Source organism: Ranitomeya variabilis, chromosome 6 (genome assembly GCF_051348905.1).
Source record: "Ranitomeya variabilis isolate aRanVar5 chromosome 6, aRanVar5.hap1, whole genome shotgun sequence".
Lineage (NCBI taxonomy): Eukaryota > Metazoa > Chordata > Amphibia > Anura > Dendrobatidae > Ranitomeya > Ranitomeya variabilis.
The window spans coordinates 34,223,319-34,240,879 of record NC_135237.1 but is presented as its reverse complement, the minus strand read 5'-3'; the positions used below and the strand labels follow the sequence as shown (position 1 = coordinate 34,240,879).

General features: G+C 51.2%; 1 protein-coding gene across 1 annotated transcript in view; it reads right to left on the bottom strand.

Moving 5' to 3' along the window:
- Positions 1–8,681: 8,681 nt before the first annotated feature.
- Positions 8,682–17,561, bottom strand: part of CYP51A1 (cytochrome P450 family 51 subfamily A member 1) — a 28,235-nt gene continuing 19,355 nt past the window's right edge. The window contains exon 11 of the mRNA XM_077268208.1: positions 8,682–9,079. Within this exon, the coding sequence (XP_077124323.1) occupies positions 8,901–9,079 (179 nt within the window). The 3' untranslated portion in view covers positions 8,682–8,900. The remainder of the gene's footprint in view (positions 9,080–17,561) is intronic.

Genomic DNA, 17,561 nt, shown 5'->3' with positions numbered 1-17,561 from the left:
TGTAATGGTAGAAGTTTTGAATTTTCTGGGTATTTTGTCAAAGTACTGAAAAATAAATTTCATCATTTTAACAATTGGATGGTTAATTCGGGAAGGGAGTGACCGGCTGCTCTCCGCCTCAGTGTTACCCAGAGACGAGGGCAGGGTAATACTGTGTGTGAAGGGTGATAATGCTAGGGAAGAAGACTAATACCTGTGACTGTGCTCCGTGCACAAACCCAGGTCCAGAAGGGCAATGTCAGGACAACATCACCATCCGGTACAGAACCCTGACGTCTGCAGAATGCAACATCTGGTCACCATATTTCCTTCTGACACCCACCATAAAGGATAACTGTCTTAGGTTGAGTTCAGACAGACGTATTTCACGGTCCTTATATGAGGCTGTAAACTGAGTTTGTGAGTTTTTGGAATTGAGATCTGTGTACATCTGTCTCAACCCACTTTTATTTTTTTTCTCCAAATTTATCAAAGGCGTACGTGTTATTTTCTCCTACGTATCATTGGGGGACACAGGACGAATGGGTGTTATGCTGCTGCCACCAGGAGGACACTAAGTTAAACACACACAAAAGATTAACTCCTCCCCTGCAGTATACACCCACAGGCTGGACAATCCAGAGCCAGTTCTTACTTAGTGTCTCAGGAGGCACTTGGGTCCTCAGGACCCCACCAATTTTTTGCTTTTAACGGAAGGGAGCGACAGGCAAATTTTCAGCTCTGATCTCTCCCGCACCAACAACGGGCAAGTACATGGAGCGTTCCTCCTGTATCCTTTCCCGCGTCGATGGATGCCAGCCCTGGCTCACTTTCCAGTGTGGCGACGGTTCCTTAGCGTTCCGATCTCCCTCCCTCCCTTTCAGGCGACCACGGGGACTAATCATCCACCTAAGTCTCCTGGAGCCAGGGCACAGCCGGACAGAATGTCATGGCGTCCGTGCAGCCGCCCACTGCATCACCACTGAACATAGCGGATGTTGCACGGCGGCAGAAGCTCTCCACCCTCTCCCTACTAAGGTGAAGGTGGATGGAGCATCGGCCCCATCGCACAAGGTAAGTGCGGGGGCCGACCAGCTGACAGGGGACCGCCGTTCAGGGAGCCCTTATCCTCCTTCTAATGCGGCGCTGCAGCCGCGGGGCACAGACGCTACAGTGGCACAGTTTACCGGCCCGGAGCCGGACTCCACCCTCATACAGCAGGAGGGCGGTGGCAGACGCGCATAGCAGGGAATTCACCGCCCGCCCACGACACGCCCCCCCCTCTCTCTGGGCGCTTCTCGTTCCCGAGAAGCGCCTTTCTCACATCTCGGCGGCCATCTTGGACCAGGAAGTGCGCTGGCGGCTCTGCAGCACCACAGCGCACAGGACTTCAGGATCTCCCTGCCAAGCACCGCAGAACCTGGTGAGACGCACTCAGTAGGATTTTCTCTTCCCCTGCCAGTACGCTCACTTCACAAAGATGTCACAGTCTAGGCAAAAACGGACTGGAAAGACCCACTCTGTTATTTTTGCTGTGTGCACCTCCTGCAAGGTATCTCTGCCCCGAGGTCACACTACCCCGCTGTGCTCCGCCTGCGAAATGTCTGCGGCACAGGATACTCCGGCCTCTGACCCGGAATGTGAGCCTAGTACCCCCGCATGGGCGTCCTCCCTTGCTCGATCTGTGGCATCCTTGGAAAGGACGATACAGTCCCTCCGTGACCCGTCCCTTACCCAGGGCGCTTCCACGGATGATGTAACGCGGCCTAAGAACCCCTCTCGGCCTAGAGGTCGTACCGCTTCCAGAAGCCCTCACTCATCTAAAAAGAGGTCCAGGGTAATATCTCCGGTCCGTGATCAGCCCTCTGGATCAGAGAGCGAAGCCTCTCGCCACTCATCCCCGACTCATAGCAGGGAATCTTTTCTGGACGACGCATCCAGCGTGTCCTGTTCCCCAGAGTATCGTCACGACCAAGAGACCCTAGATTCTCTCATAGACTCGGTAAGTCAGACGCTACAGTTAGAGGAGGAAACCCCGTCCAAGGCGGTTCATCCCGTGTCATTCGGGCGAACCACAAAGGCTCATAGATTTTTTCCTACGCATCCTCAATTCAAGGACATTGTCGATCTCCACAGAGTCCGTCCGGATAAACGCTTCTCAGGTCAGAAGGCTATGCTATCGAAGTATCCGTTTGCTCAGGACCTTGCTAAGGAGTGGTCTCAGTCACCCTCCGTGGACCCGCCAGTATCGCGGCTAGCCACCAAGGCGGTTCTATCCTCCTCCGAGGGCGCGTCCATCAAGCATCCCACTGATAGGCAAATTGATCAGATGGCTCGCTCGGCTTTTGAAGCTTCCTCGGCTTCTCTCTTCCCTTCTTTTGCCGCCACATGGGTTGCAAAAGCCATGACCCATTGGGCCGAGTCTTTAGCCTCTACAGCACTACACGCCGACTTACCCCCCGAGGTTTCTCACCTGGCCACTCAGATTGCCAGAGCGGGGGACTTTGTAGTTTCCGCATCCTTAGACGCGGCCAACTGTGCCTCACAGGCAGCGGCCAATGCTGTCACGATCCGCAGGTCCCTTTGGCTCAGGGACTGGAAAGCGGACTCAGGATCCAAAAAATCTCTCACGTCCCTTCCATACCAGGGCGAACGTCTTTTTGGGGACAGACTAGATAAAATAATTGCAGACTCCACAGGGGGAAAGAGCAAATTCCTTCCCCAGCAACGGACTTTTCGCCCCTTTCGCAACCAACAGGGCCGAGGTCGATATTTCCGTTTCGGTTCCAATTGGTCCAATCCTTCCTCCGCGCCACCCGGCGCCGGGAGAGGTCAGCGCAAGGACAGAACCTCCCAGCCCTCTTACAAACCTTCTCCCTCTTGGAGAGGCAGACCCAGACAACAAGGATCCAGAGGGCCCAGACCTAACAGGTCTCCACCTCAATGACTCTTGGCAGACGCCAAAGGACACCGACAGAGTTGGCGGCCGCCTACTCTTCTTTCGGGACGCGTGGCTCTCGGTAGTTCCCGACCGATGGGTCCGCGATCTGGTATCCTTCGGTTACAAGATCGAGTTTGTCTCTCTTCCCCCATCTCGTTTCTTCCAGTCCCCTCCTCCCAGAGCAAGGGTCCGTCAGTATTTTCAGGCCATAAGATCGCTATGGGAAGACGGGGTCATCATCCCGGTACCTCAGAACGAGAGGTACCAAGGTTTCTATTCCAATCTTTTCATTGTACCAAAGAAGGACGGCTCAGTACGTCCAATATTGGACCTCAAGCTCCTCAACAAGTACGTCCGTGTACGTCAATTCCGTATGGAGTCCCTCCGCTCGGTAATTGCCTCTCTGGAAGAGGGCGAGTTTCTTGCATCTCTAGATGTTCAAGACGCTTACCTGCACATCCCCATTCTACCGTCTCATCAGCGCTTCCTCCGCTTCGCGGTCCAGGGGCACCACTTTCAGTTTGTCGCCCTACCTTTCGGGCTGGCCACCGCTCCTCGGGTATTCACCAAGGTCATGGCAGCTGCCGTGGCCATTCTACATGCTCGAGGCATAGTGGTGTTGCCCTACTTGGACGACATTCTCATAAAAGGCCCCTCTTTCCGGTCCTGTGCAGAAGCGGTAGACGTCACTATAGATACCTTTTTGCGCCTGGGCTGGAAAATCAATTTCAAAAAATCTTCCCCAGTCCCGGCCCAAACCATATCCTACCTGGGAATGATCTTAGACTCCTCTCAGGGTCTAGTACTTTTGCCTCCGGAAAAGGTATCCACTCTACAGAGAGAAGTCCGGAAGCTTACTCAACCTTGCTCTCACTCCCTACGCTTCTCCATGAGGGTACTCGGCAGGATGGTGGCGGCAATGGAGGCAGTGCCCTTTGCGGTTTTTCACCTCCGTCCCTTACAACACGCCATTCTGGCAGTATGGGACAGGAATCCCGCCTCGCTCGACCGCCGTCTCCTTCTCTCTCGCCCAGTCAGACAGTCCCTCAGGTGGTGGACCAAGAGGTCCTCCCTGACTCGGGGGAAGTCTTTCCTTCCGGTGCACTGGCTGGTTGTCACAATGGACGCCAGTCTCTTCGGCTGGGGTGCAGTGTTCCAGCGCCACTCGACGCAGGGTCGCTGGTCTCCGCAGGAGTCTCAGCTGCCCATCAATATTCTAGAGATTCGGGCAATCAGACTGGCTCTCCATCATTTTCAGCCGTTCCTCTCCGGCCGTGCGGTCAGAGTCCAGTCCGACAACGCCACTGCGGTAGCCTACATCAACCGCCAAGGGGGCACTCGCAGCAAGGCGGCCATGGTCGAGGTGACGCTAATTCTCCGCTGGGCCGAGTCACATCATTCCATACTATCAGCAGTTTTCATCCCAGGCGTGGAAAACTGGGAAGCGGACTTTCTCAGTCGCCACAGCCTCGATCCCGGAGAGTGGTCTCTCCATCCCGCAATCTTTCACCAGATATGCTCTCGATGGGGGACCCCGGACGTGGACCTAATGGCATCTCGCCTCAATTGCCAGGTTCCCGTCTTCATGGCCAGGTCTCACGACCCCTCAGCCTTCGGAGCCGACGCTCTCGTCCTCTCATGGCAGGGTTTCAGACTCCCATACATCTTTCCCCCAATTCCTCTTCTGACAAAGGTGATCAGGAAGATCAAGGCAGAACGGATCCCAGTACTTCTCATCGCTCCGGACTGGCCGCGCAGGACATGGTATGCCGAGATGGTTCAACTGGTCTCAGACGTACCTTGGAGGCTGCCGAGTTGCGCAGACCTCCTGTCTCAAGGGCCCATTTACCACCCGAACTCAGAGGCCCTGTGTTTAACGGTGTGGCCGTTGAGTCCTGGGTACTGAGGCAGAAGGGGTTGCCCCAGACGGTGATATCTACCATGCTCCGCGCACGCAAGCCTTCTTCTATGCGCATCTACCACCGCGCCTGGAAGGCATACTTCGCCTGGTGCAGGAAGCGGGGACGTTTCCCCCTCCGTTTTTCTATCCCTCACATTTTGGAATTCCTCCAATCAGGCGTAGACTTGGGTCTTGCTCTCAGCTCTCTTAAGGGCCAAATTTCTGCTCTCTCGGTTCTTTTTCAGAGAAAGATTGCAAACAGATTGCAGGTCAAGACCTTCATCCAGGGTGTTTCTCATATGGTTCCGCCTTATAGGATGCCCTTGGAACCATGGGACCTGAACCTAGTTCTCTGTGCTCTTCAAGAGCCCCCCTTTGAGCCCTTGCATGAAGTGTCTTTGCTGTTCTTGTCTTGGAAGATTGCTTTCCTCGTGGCTGTCACGTCTATTAGACGTGTCTCTGAGCTGGCAGCTCTGTCGTGCCGACCTCCTTTCCTCGTGTTCCACCAGGACAAGGTGGTTCTGCGGACATGTCCGACTTTTCTTCCGAAGGTTGTTTTCCTCCTTCCATCTTAATGAGGAGATTGTCCTTCCCTCACTGTGCCCTGCTCCTTCCCACCGCACGGAAAGGGCGCTCCACACTCTGGACTTAGTGAGGGGTCTCAGACGTTACGTCTCCAGGACTGCGTCTCTTCGTAAGTCAGACGCCTTGTTCGTTCTTCCGGAGGGGCCACGGAAGGGACTACCCGCTTCCAAGGCCTCCATTGCCAAGTGGATTCGTTCCGCCATCCAAGAGTCCTACCGTGTCAAGGGTCACGCCGCACCTCCGGGGATCAAGGCTCATTCTACCCGGTCAGTCGGCGCGTCCTGGGCCATCCGGCACCAGGCATCGGCAGCACAAGTCTGCAAGGCTGCTACATGGTCCAGTCTACATACGTTCACGAAACACTACCATGTGCACTTTCAGGCTTCGGCAGACGATTCCGTCGGTAGGCGAATCCTACAAGCGGCGGTGTCTCATCTGTAGTTTGTAGGCTCGCACAGCATTTATAACTTCTGGTGACCCACCCAGGGACTGCTTTGGGACATCCCATTCGTCCTGTGTCCCCCAATGATACGTAGGAGAAAAGGAGATTTTTGTGTACTCACCGTAAAATCTTTTTCTCCGAGTCATCATTGGGGGACACAGCACCCTCCCTGTTAGCCTAGTTGGCTCAATTGTTCTTTTCAGTCTGTGTTTTGACTATGACATGTTTTCTGTTTGTTAACTGGTTTACTCCTATTGCTTTGTTACCGAACTGGCTCTGGATTGTCCAGCCTGTGGGTGTATACTGCAGGGGAGGAGTTAATCTTTTGTGTGTGTTTAACTTAGTGTCCTCCTGGTGGCAGCAGCATAACACCCATTCGTCCTGTGTCCCCCAATGATGACTCGGAGAAAAAGATTTTACGGTGAGTACACAAAAATCTCCTTTTTATGACTCTGGTGCCCCAAAAAATAACCAGTAAAGGCTATGCAGACAGCTGTGAGCTGTTATTAATAGGCTGGGAAGATCCATGGATATTGGCCCCTTCCCAGAATAATGCCAGCCCCCAGCCATCTGCTTTCCCTCAGCTGGTTATTAAAAATAAGGGGATCCCATGTAATTTAAAAAAAAAAAAATTATTTAATAGGTTTAATAAGGCTAAACACCCTTTAGTGTCACATTAAAGGAACTAAAGTGTGCTAGTTTATTTTATGAAGGGGACTTGTGAAATTAAATATCTACAGAATATCTATGCTATTTATCTAGATCTGTATATAAGATTGTTTTATTAGTTTGTAAACTACCTTTAAATGACTAAGAATTACAGTATGTAAAAGCTGATGTTAAAAACACATTGCATACACATGTCATACGAATGCTACTTGAGAAAAATCCTTCTTTTCAGCATGAACATCAGAGCAGCACTTTTTTTTTTGTTACGCAGATGTGTGTGAGCCCTTAATACTTAATGTAAACAATCATCTTTCTAGGCAATTCAGACGTCAACCCCCACTACATCTTTGGATCTCCAAGCCCTTACTGAAACCAACGTGGTCACCATTAGTGATGTGCGAACCTGAACAGTAAAGTTCAGGGTCTGTACTGAACACCTACTGTTTGGGCACTGAGCTGCTGTTCATCTGACAGCCAGCAGCTGTGACGGGCAGTAAAAAGTTTACCTTCTGTCACAGAGGCGTCGCTGATGTGAATACTACTCCCATCAGCCTACTCCTGCTGCCGCTAATAACAGCAAGAAAAGGCACAGCTGATGGGAGTATTCTTCAGCCTGCGCTATAAATAAAAGTGACGTGGGGTCTGTTCTATTTCTCCTTCGCCTCATTGGGGGATACTGGACCATAGTGTTATGCTGCTGCCACTAGGAGGACACTAAGCAAATACACAAAAAAGTTAACTCCTCCTCCGCAGTATACACCCTCTGCTGGCTCTCTCGTGAACCAGTTCTTGCTTAGTGTCTTTAGGAGGCACTAGGGTCTGATTACAGACCCAGAATATATTATATTTTTCAAATTTTTTTTCCATTTTTTTAAAAAAATCAAAGGGGAAGGCGTTCCGGTGATCCATGTCGCTCCGGACTGGCCACGCCGAGCTTGGTACGTGGAGCTAATGCATCTCGTCGCCGACGTTCCCTGGAGGTTACCGGATCTTCCGGACCCTCTCTCGCAGGGACCCATTTGCCACCAGAACTCGAGAGTTCTGAGTTTAGCGGCCTGGCCATTGAATCCTGGATCCTAGCCCAAGCCAGGTTCTTCCGTCAAGACAATACGGCTGACAGCTGCGGGTTGCAGTCCGTAGCTGTCAATTTTGCCTGGCTGGTTATCAAAAATACAGGGGAAACCAGATTTTTTTTTTCTTCATTATTTATAGCGCAGGCGGCAGCTGATGAATACTCCCATCAGCCGCCGCCTGCTCTCGCTGTTAACAGTTGAACACAACTCTCAACATTGTCCCCTGCCAGCACTGATCGCAGCGCAAGCAGGAAACTGATGCGAGTGGTCTTCTTCAGCACCCGGCATCGGGGAACAGCGCAAATAGTACCGCTGATTCCCAGGCACCGGTACGTGCACACAGATTACACACAGATGACATCCGTTTGTCATTAGTATGCATGTGTGCTGGACATTTTTTTGCGGCCCGTGCTATTGTAAAAAAAAAAACAAACGGACATGTCAGCGTGTTTTGCCCACGGACATGCAGTCCATGGAAACACACTGACATGTGCACAGACCCATTCACTTGAATGGGACTACGTGTATAAGTGTCTCCGGTATGTGTGAAAACTATCACCACACGTACCGGAAACAGTGACATGTGAAAGAACCGTAATACAGCGTGTGAAATAAGTTTTGAACATGTCACCAATTTTCTAAGTAAATATATATTTTGAAGGTGCTATTGACATGAAATTCTCACCAGATGTCGGTAACAACCCATCCGATCCAAGTTTTGTAATAATGAGAAATGACACAGGAAAAAATAATTATTGTGTGAGAGAATCGTTGCACAGGTGTGGAGAAGACAGAGAACTTCATTTCTCCATGTTCATCATTGTCTCCGTGCGCGTACATCAGACTGCATTCGGATGTCATCTGAGTGCAGTCCGATGTTTCTCACACTCCCATAGATTTGTATGGGTGGATTCGATCCGATTATCAAATACAATTGCAAATCAGCACCGATAAAACACAGCATGGTATTTATCCTGCAGTGTGAGCCCTTAGAAATATACTTACGGTACTTAGAAAATTGGTGACATGTTCAATACTTATTTATCCCACTGTACCTTAGAATCTGGAGATACATAATAAGTTCTGTCATAGTAGGAATTAACACATTATTTAATGCGGCTTATTTACAACCGGTCTGCACATACAAAAAGGCAAAGTAACAAAATAAAACCCTGAACGCCCCTAATTTATACAGTAATATTTCACATTCCTTTTATAAAATACAGAACTTGTACAGTCAGAATTACACCTGGACCCCCCCACCCCTGTAATGTACAATTGTGTAAAAAAAAAAAATCAGCGGCGCCTCCGTCACACTTTCCTCCTCTTATATCTGATGATGGGGTTGTCAGGAGTATGGATCATCGTTGTGTAATTGATTGTAGGGAAATATCCGTCTACGAGATCGAATTCGAACAGGCGCAGCATGGTGGACCATATGGTTTTAATTTGCACATAAGCAAAGTTTTCGCCGATGCAACGATGGCGGCCTGGAAAAGAGAAAAACAAGCGATAACGACCCTAGTCCGATATGTGGAAGTCATTACCATACACTCAGTTGTTTAACCCCTTAAGGAGGCAGTTTTTCATTTTCATCTCCCAAATAACTTTATTTTTCCATAGACCTCACCGTATGACGTTTTTTTTTTTTTTTTCCTTCTGGCAACTGAGCACTTGCTACAATGTATCAGTGCAGATGTAATTTTCAAGACTGGTCACTATTATAACAAACCCCAAATCTTTGCAAACTATAGAATTTGGAGCTGAGAATTAATTTTTGGGCATTTTCCTAAACCCCCTTCCTGCCGCAGCCAATTGCAGTTTTTGCGCTTTTATTCCTTTCCTTCTCCCTAAAGTTGTAATTTTTTTTTTCCTATCCCGGTTATGGCCACTTTGCCGTGAAAATGACCTGGTAATGTACGTTTTCAGGTGTGTTCGATTATGGCGATACCAAACTTATTTATTTTTATATTTTACAGGTTTAAAAAAAATTAAAGGGGTTGTCCGGGACTTAACCATGAATGTCTGATCGGTGGGGATGTGACACCCTTACCCCCCCCGCCGATCAGCTGTTCCCGGGGACGGACATCAGTTGCAGAGCTTCACAGCTCCATCGACAGAATAGTGGCCGCGGCCGGTACTGCACGCCCACCCCCTATTGATTTGAATAAGGGGCAGATGTGCAGTACCCGGCCGCGGCCACTATTCTGTTGATGGCGCTGTGTAGCTCCATAACTGAGCAGTTTCAGCCAACACTTGGAACAGCTGATCGGCGGCGAGAGGAACCTCTTGATGGCCTCTTCTAAGTCCCAGACCAGCCCTTTAAGAACATAAAAAATGCCAACCCCAACCATTATGACGGCTTGGTTTTTTTTGCATGGTGGGTTGGTTTATTATTGATACCATTTTGCGGTATTTATCACTTTTTATTGCATGTAGCCATGGTAAATATGCATATATATATTTTTTTATTTTTGGAAGGGGGGATGATTTTAACATTTTTTTTTCTTTAACCCCTTCCCGACCTTTGACGCCACGTAGGCGTCATGAAAACCCGTGCCAATCTGACCCATGACGCCTATGTGGCGTCATGGAAAGATCGCATCCCTGCAGATCGGGTGAAAGGGTTAACTCCATTTTCACCCGATCTGCAGAGACAGGGGGAGTGGTACTTCAGCCCAGGGGGGGTGGCTTCACCCCCCCCGTGGCTACGATCGCTCTGATTGGCTGTTGAAAGTGAAACAGCCAATCAGAGCGATTTGTAATATTTCACCTATGAAAATGGTGAAATATTACAATCCAGCCATGGCCGATGCTGCAATAGCATCTGCCATGGCTGGAGACCCCGATCTGCCCCCCCCCAGTCGTCCTTTCTGCCCCGATCTCCTGTCCGCTCCCCTCCTCCCTCCTGTCCGCTCCCCCGGTCCTCTTGTCCGCTCCCCCGGTCCTCCGATCCCCCCCCATGTTCCGATTCCACCCCCCCATACTTACCTAGCTTCGATGTCCCTCCCGGTGTCCGGCCGTCTTCTCCATGGGCGCCGCCATCTTGGAAAATGGCGGGGGCATGCGCAGTGCGCCCGCCGAATCTGCCAGCCGGCAGATTCATGTACATTTTGATCGCTGTGGTAGGTTCTATCGCAGCGATCAAAATAACAAAATAATAAATAAACCTTTATCACCCCCATAGGTAGGGACAATAATAAAATAAAGAAAATATTTTTTTTTCTTTTTCCACTAGGGTTAGGGTTAGAACTAGGGTTAGAACTAGGGGTAGGGTTATGGCATGTGCACACAGTGCGGATTTGGCTGCGGATCCGCAGCGGATTGGCCGCGGATCCGCAGCGGATTGGCCGCTGCGAATTCGAAGCAGTTTTCCATCAGGTTTACAGTACCATGTACACCTATGGAAAACCAAATCCGCTGTGCCCATGGTGCGGAAAATTCCGTGCAGAAACGCTGCGTTGTATTTTCCGCAGCATTTCAATTCTTTGTGCGGATTCCGCAGTGTTTTACACCTGTTCCTCAATAGGAATCCGCAGGTGAAATCCGCACAAAAAAACACTGGAAATCTGCTGTAAATCCGCAGGTAAAACGCAGTACCTTTTACCTGCAGATTTTTCAAAAATCGTGCGGAAAAATCTCACACGAATCCGCAACGTGGGCACATAGCCTTAGGGTAAGGCCGGGATCACACATGCGAGAAACACGTCCGTGTCTCGCATGTGAAACCCAAGCTCTGGCGCCGGCACTGTGGAGCGGAGCGTGCGGCCGCATAGGAACACATGGAGCTGCACGCTCCGCTCCGGAGTGCAGGTGCCACAGCTTGCTTTTAACCAGCGAGACTCGGCCGTATCTCGCACCAGTGTGTCTCCGGCCTTAGGGTTGGAATTAGAGTTAGGGTTGGAATTAGGGCTAGGGTTTGAAATAGGGTTAAGATTAGGCTTGTGGTTAGGGTTATGGATAGGGTTAGGGGTGTGTTGGGGTTACAGTTGTGGTTAGGGTTGGGATTAGGGTTACGGTTGGGGTTAGGGTTAGGGTTGGAATTAGGGTTACGGGTGTGTTGCGGTTAGGGTTGTAGTTAGGGGTGTGTTGGGGTTAGGGTTGTGATTAGGGTTATGGCTACAGTTGGGATTAGGATTAGGGGTGTGTTGGGGTTAGTGTTGAAGTTAGAACTGAGGGGTTTCCACTGTTTAGGCACATCAGGGGTCTCCAAACGCAACATGGCGCCACCATTGATTCCAGCCAATCTTGCGTTCAAAAAGTCAAATGGTGCTCCCGCCCTTCCAAGCCCCGACGTGCGCCCAAACAGTGGTTTACCCCCACATTTGGGGTACCAGCGTACTCAGGACAAACTGGGCAACAACTGTTGTAGTCCAATTTCTCCTGTTACCCTTGCAAAAAAGGAGATTTTTGTGTACTCACCGTAAAATCTTTTTCTCCGAGCCACTCATTGGGGGACACAGGACCATGGGTGTTATGCTGCTGCCACTAGGAGGACACTAAGTAAACAGAAAGATTAACTCCTCCTCTGCAGTATACACCCCTTCACTGGATACAATTTCAACCAGTTCGGTAGTAAAGCAGTAGGAGCATGAACAAAGACAAACTATGTCAAAACCAAAGAAGTAACAACAAGCCAAAACAGGCTAACAGGGTGGGTGCTGTGTCCCCCAATGAGTGGCTCGGAGAAAAAGATTTTACGGTGAGTACACAAAAATCTCCTTTTCTCCTACGCCTCATTGGGGGACACAGGACCATGGGACGTACAAAAGCAGTCCCTGGGTGGGGAGCAATATGCTAATACCCCCATGTACCACCAGCTTACTGAGGTACCGATGTGTGCAGAATACGCCTGCCGAGGGCAGCGTCTGCCGAAGCCGGAGTATGGATGAGGTAGTGCTTCGTGAAAGTATGCAGACTGGACTAAGTCGTAGCTTTACAAGCTGATGTGTGGACGCCTGGTGCCGAATGGCCCAAGAAGCACCGACCGACCGGGTGGAATGCGCCTGAATCCCAGGTGGGACAGGAGTGTTCCTGACACGATAGGATTCCTGAATAGCAGAACAAATCTACTTGGCTAGAGTGGCCTTTGAGGCAGGTAGACCCTTCCTATGTCCCTCCGGAAGCACGAAGAGGACATCCGACTTACGGAAGGGAGCCGTGCGAGATATGCACCTCCGAAGAGCTCAAACCAGATCCAGAGTATGGAGAGCTTTCTCGATACAATGAGTAGGTGCAGGACAGAAAGACGGCAAGACAATGTCCTCGGGAGAGGTTCTCAAAACCACCTTATCTGGGTAAAAAATTCAGAAAAGGGGGGGGGGGGGGTCGGCAAGAGAGAGCCGCCAACTCAGAAACTCTCCTAATTGACATAATTGCCACTAGAAAGACCACCTTCGATGAGAGGAGGGTGAGAGAGATGTCCTGCAATGGTTCGAAAGAGGCCTCCTGAAGAACTCCGAGAACCAAGTTAAGATCCCATGACGCCAAAGGCATTCTATAGGGATGGACCACCCGGGAGACTCCTTGGATGAACGTCTTAACCGGCAGTCTGGAAGCGATCCTTCGTTGGAATAGAACAGACAAGGCGGACACTTGTCCCTTGAGCGAGCTTAGGGCAAGGCCTGACTCTAAACTTGATTGGAGAAACTCCAGAAAGGACGGAATGGAAAAGACTAAGGGCAAACGTCCATGGCTATTGCACTATGAAAAGAAGATACGCCAGGTGCGATGATAAATGCGCATGGATACGGGTTTCCTAGCGCGAATCATGGTAGAAGGACCCCCGGAGAGAACCCGGCTTGGGCTAAAATCCAGGATTCAACGGCCACGCCGTCAAAGACAGGGTCCCAGAGTTCTGATGGCAAATTGGGCCCTGGAAGAGAAGGTCCGTGCGATCTGGAAGGCGCCAGGGGGTGTCGGCCACCATTTGGACGAGTTCCGCGTACCATGCTCAGCGCGGCCAGTCGGGCGCGACGAGAATCACCGGTCTCCCCTCTGCTCTGATCTTTTTGATGACTCTCAGAAGCAGAGGAAGGGGCGGAAAAATGTATGGCAGCTGGAACGGATGCCACGACAGAACCAGGGCATCTACCCCGATGGCGCGAGGATCGTGGGAACGGGCAATGAACTGGGGAACCTGGTTGTTGAACCTCAAGGTCATGAGATCCACATCCGGCGTCAGCCAGCGAAGGCAAATCTGCTGGAAAACTTCCGGATGGAGGGACCACTCGCCCGAAGCAAGACTTTGGCGACTGAGGAAGTCCGCTTCCCAATTCTCCACGCCCGGTATGTGGATCGCCGATATGAGCGAGTGATTTGTCTTTGCCAAGCGCAGGATGTGGGAGACTTCGCGCATGGCTGCTCTGCTGCGGGTTCCCCCTTGTGGTTGATGTACGCCACGGCTGTGGCGTTGTGGGATTGAATTCTGATGGGATGACCTGCGAGAAGGTTGGTGAAAGTTGTGTAAAGCGAGAATAATCGCTCAAATTTCCAGGATATTGATTGGGAGACGTGACTATGTCGTGGACCAACGACCCTGTGCCGTGTGGTGAATAAAAATTGCACCCCAGCCAAAAAGGCTGGCATCGGTAGTCACCACTAACCAGCGCACAGGAAGAAAGGATTTCCCTTGGTTCAAGTAAGACTGTAGTGTCCACCACCTGAGGGTCTGCCTGACCTGTGGGGGTAGATGAAAGCGACGGTCGAGAGGAACCAGGCTTCTGTCTCAGGCTAAAAGGAGCGCCTGTTGCAAGGGACAGGGATAGCACTGCGCAAACAGAATGGCTTCCATCGCCGCAACCATTTTTTCGAGGATGCGCATCGCAAAGCGAATGGAGTGAGGGACTGGGCGGAAGAGCCTGCGCGCTCCCTGTTGTAAGGATAGAACCTCCTCTGGAGGGAGAATGACCAGCCCGCGGGAAGAGTTCAAAATCATGCCCAGGAAGCAGATTTGCTGGGCCGGCACTGGAGATGATTTCTCGAAGTTGATCTTACAACCCAGGCGAGAAGGAGAATCCACGGTGATGCTCACCTACTCCTCGCATTTAGACTGGGACGGACCTTTGATTAATAGGTCGTCCAGATATGGCAGGACTACCACTCCCCGAGCGTGAAGAATGGCCATGACAGCCGCCATGACCTTTGTGAAGACTCTGGGGGCGGTGGCAAGTCCGAAGGGCAAGGCCACAGACTGGAAGTGTACTTCTTGGGCTGCAAAGAGCAGGAACTGCTGATGAGAGGGAAAAATTGGGATGTAGATAGGCATCTTTTGATGTCTATGAATGCAAGGCACTCTCCTTTTTCCAGGGACGCGACAACGGAACGGAGGGAGTCCATCCTGAAGTGTCGGACCCGTACGAATTTGTTTTAGCAGTTTGAGATCCAGTATGGGCCGTAGAGTCCCGTCCTTCTTTGGGACCACGAAAAGGTTGGAGTAAAACCACGTGAACCTTTGGTCACGAGGGACTGGAGTGATGACACCGTCCTTTTGAAGCGCCTGTATGGCGTGAAGAGAAAAAACTCGATTTTGTATCCGGAAGACACGAGCTCTCTGACCCACTCGTCGTGAACGACCGAGAGCCACTGTTGACGGAACGAAAGAAGGCGTCAGCCTACGTTGTCGGTGTCAGCCGGACACGCCAACGAGTCATTGTGAAGGTTTAAGGGATGCGGACGGCTCAGGGGCAGACAGCCTGAGTCCGGGTTTCCAGGAACGGTTTGGTCTGTATGAGACCTGGGAAGTTCTGTTGTCCCGACGTCCCGAACCAGGGGAAGAGTGCGACAAACTGGAGTTGTTACGAAATGACCGGAATCGAAACTGCTGCTGATTCCGTGCTGGGGAAGAAATTCACTTTTTTTTTTTTTTTTTAAACCGGTAGCGTCAGAAATGATTTGGTCTAGGTTTTCCCCCAAATTAAACGACCCGCTTGGTAAGGAAGAGAGGTCAGCGACTATTTGGAAGCAGAGTCTGCTCGCCAATCGCGGAGCCATAGGGCCCCCCCCGATGGAAATTGCGTTAGCAGCCGCTTGCGCTGCGCAATTAGCCGCATCTATGGAGGCGCTAACGACAAAATCTCCGGCCTGAGCTAACTTGTTAGCTAGTCTGGCCGTCTCTGGGGGAAGATTACTCAACACCTCAGCCCAGGTCACCATTGCCTTAGCTACCCAGGTAGCTGCAAAGGATGGAAGGAGGGCTGCTCCTGAGACTTCAAAGACTGAGCGAGCCAAATAATCAATCTGGTGGTCAGAAGGGTTTTTGACTGATGAATCGTCTGACAGAGAAAAGATTGTTTTGGATGCAAGCCGCGACACGGCAGGATCCAGAAGGAGAAAGAAGTAAGCCCTTCACCAGATCCCGTGAGAAAGGATATTTAGCTTCCGTGGCTTTTTGAGCCGTAAAGCGCTTTTCTACTCCCTGTGTTTTGGATAATATCCTGAAACTCAGGGTGATTATGGAGACTTCTTAAAAGATACAACGTGTTCCTGAGAGGAAGCAGATTCATCGTCCACCATTAATGCCTGACCAATAGAGGAGTCTGGGTTAAAGATTCCTCCGACTCATATACTGAGCCCTGTACGCTGCGACTCTCAGGGGAGGGGGAGCGAGAAAATGAGCTTGCAGAAGCTGAAGCTCGCGCGTGTACGGGAGATGGGGAAAAGGTCCTTTTCCTGGAACCCCGGGAGTCCCATACAACGGTGCGCCCCCTGTGGTCGGACAGTCCCGCGCCGTTATCAGATTCCGTCGCAGCCGACGGAGGTGAATTCTGGTTTAAGGAGGACCCAGGATTCCACTGAAAGTGCGCGGCCCACTCAGGAGACGACATAGGAAGTGGCGGCAGAAGGCGGCTGCGCACTGGCCAGGTCACAGTTCTGGCACAAGGGGGGACTGTGGGCACTTGGCAAGGCAGACTTGCAGGTGGCACAAATGGTAAAAAATACAGTGTGCTTTTTTGTCCCCTTTTTTCCATAGATTGAGACATAGTGAATGTCTATCTCCGATAAACCGCAGTAGCAGTTATGTGAGCAGGGAAGGGGGTTAAGCTTTTCCCTATGCAGCGGAGCAGCTTACCCACGGTCCTGAACTGGTGTCCCCAGGGAGGAAGAGATGGAGGTAGCATTTTCGGCTGTATTTCCCTGTAGCAGTGGAGTCCCAAGATGGCGCCCGAGAATTGCAGGGCTCTTCTCATTCAAAACGAGAAGCGCCTGAACAGTGGGCGGGGCTCCGGCGTGGGCGGGTTTTTTTAACTGCGGCCTAGTCCGGCTGGAGAAGCCGGGGACTAAATTAGTGGAGCCGGCCGACGGAGCGCTCTGGCGGCCGCGACACCGCGCCTAACGATCGTCGCTGGCATCTAGCCAGCGGTACCTCTCCCCAGGGACCGGACCGCTTCTTCCCACGCCGGTAGCGTGAGGAAGATAGTACTCACCAAAGGAGGGACCACCTCCAGCTCAATCGATCCTCCCTGTGTCGGTGGACAGAGAGCCTCCTGAAGCATGCTTGCCTTCTCAGGGGACTTACAGCTGTGCCTGCCGCATGGAGATTTTGCAGGGTTCTTCTGCGCCTGCCACAGGGGGCTTACGGCTACTGTGGGGACTACGAGACGCCAAGATGAGGGCTTGAGTGCGGTGGAGCCCGGGAGATGCACATAAGAGGTAAACTCCATGTGCTCGCCATCTTACAGGGGGGAGAGCGGGACCGTATAGGAACCGTCGCCCTAGCGTAGATTAGGCGTGCCCCATACGTCGCAGGAGAGGGACGGGGAGGTATACTCGCCGTGCTCGCCTGTTGATGGTTCGGGGGAGAGCGGACCCTATAAAAAAAGGAACCCGTCGCCCCCTTCACTCCGTTAAGTAAAAAATTAAAAATTTACAGAAAACTAAAAACTTTAAAATTAAAATAAGAAAGTTGGGGCCTGAAAACAGACCCAAGTGCCTCCTACAGACACCAAGCAAGAACTGGTTGAAATTGTATCC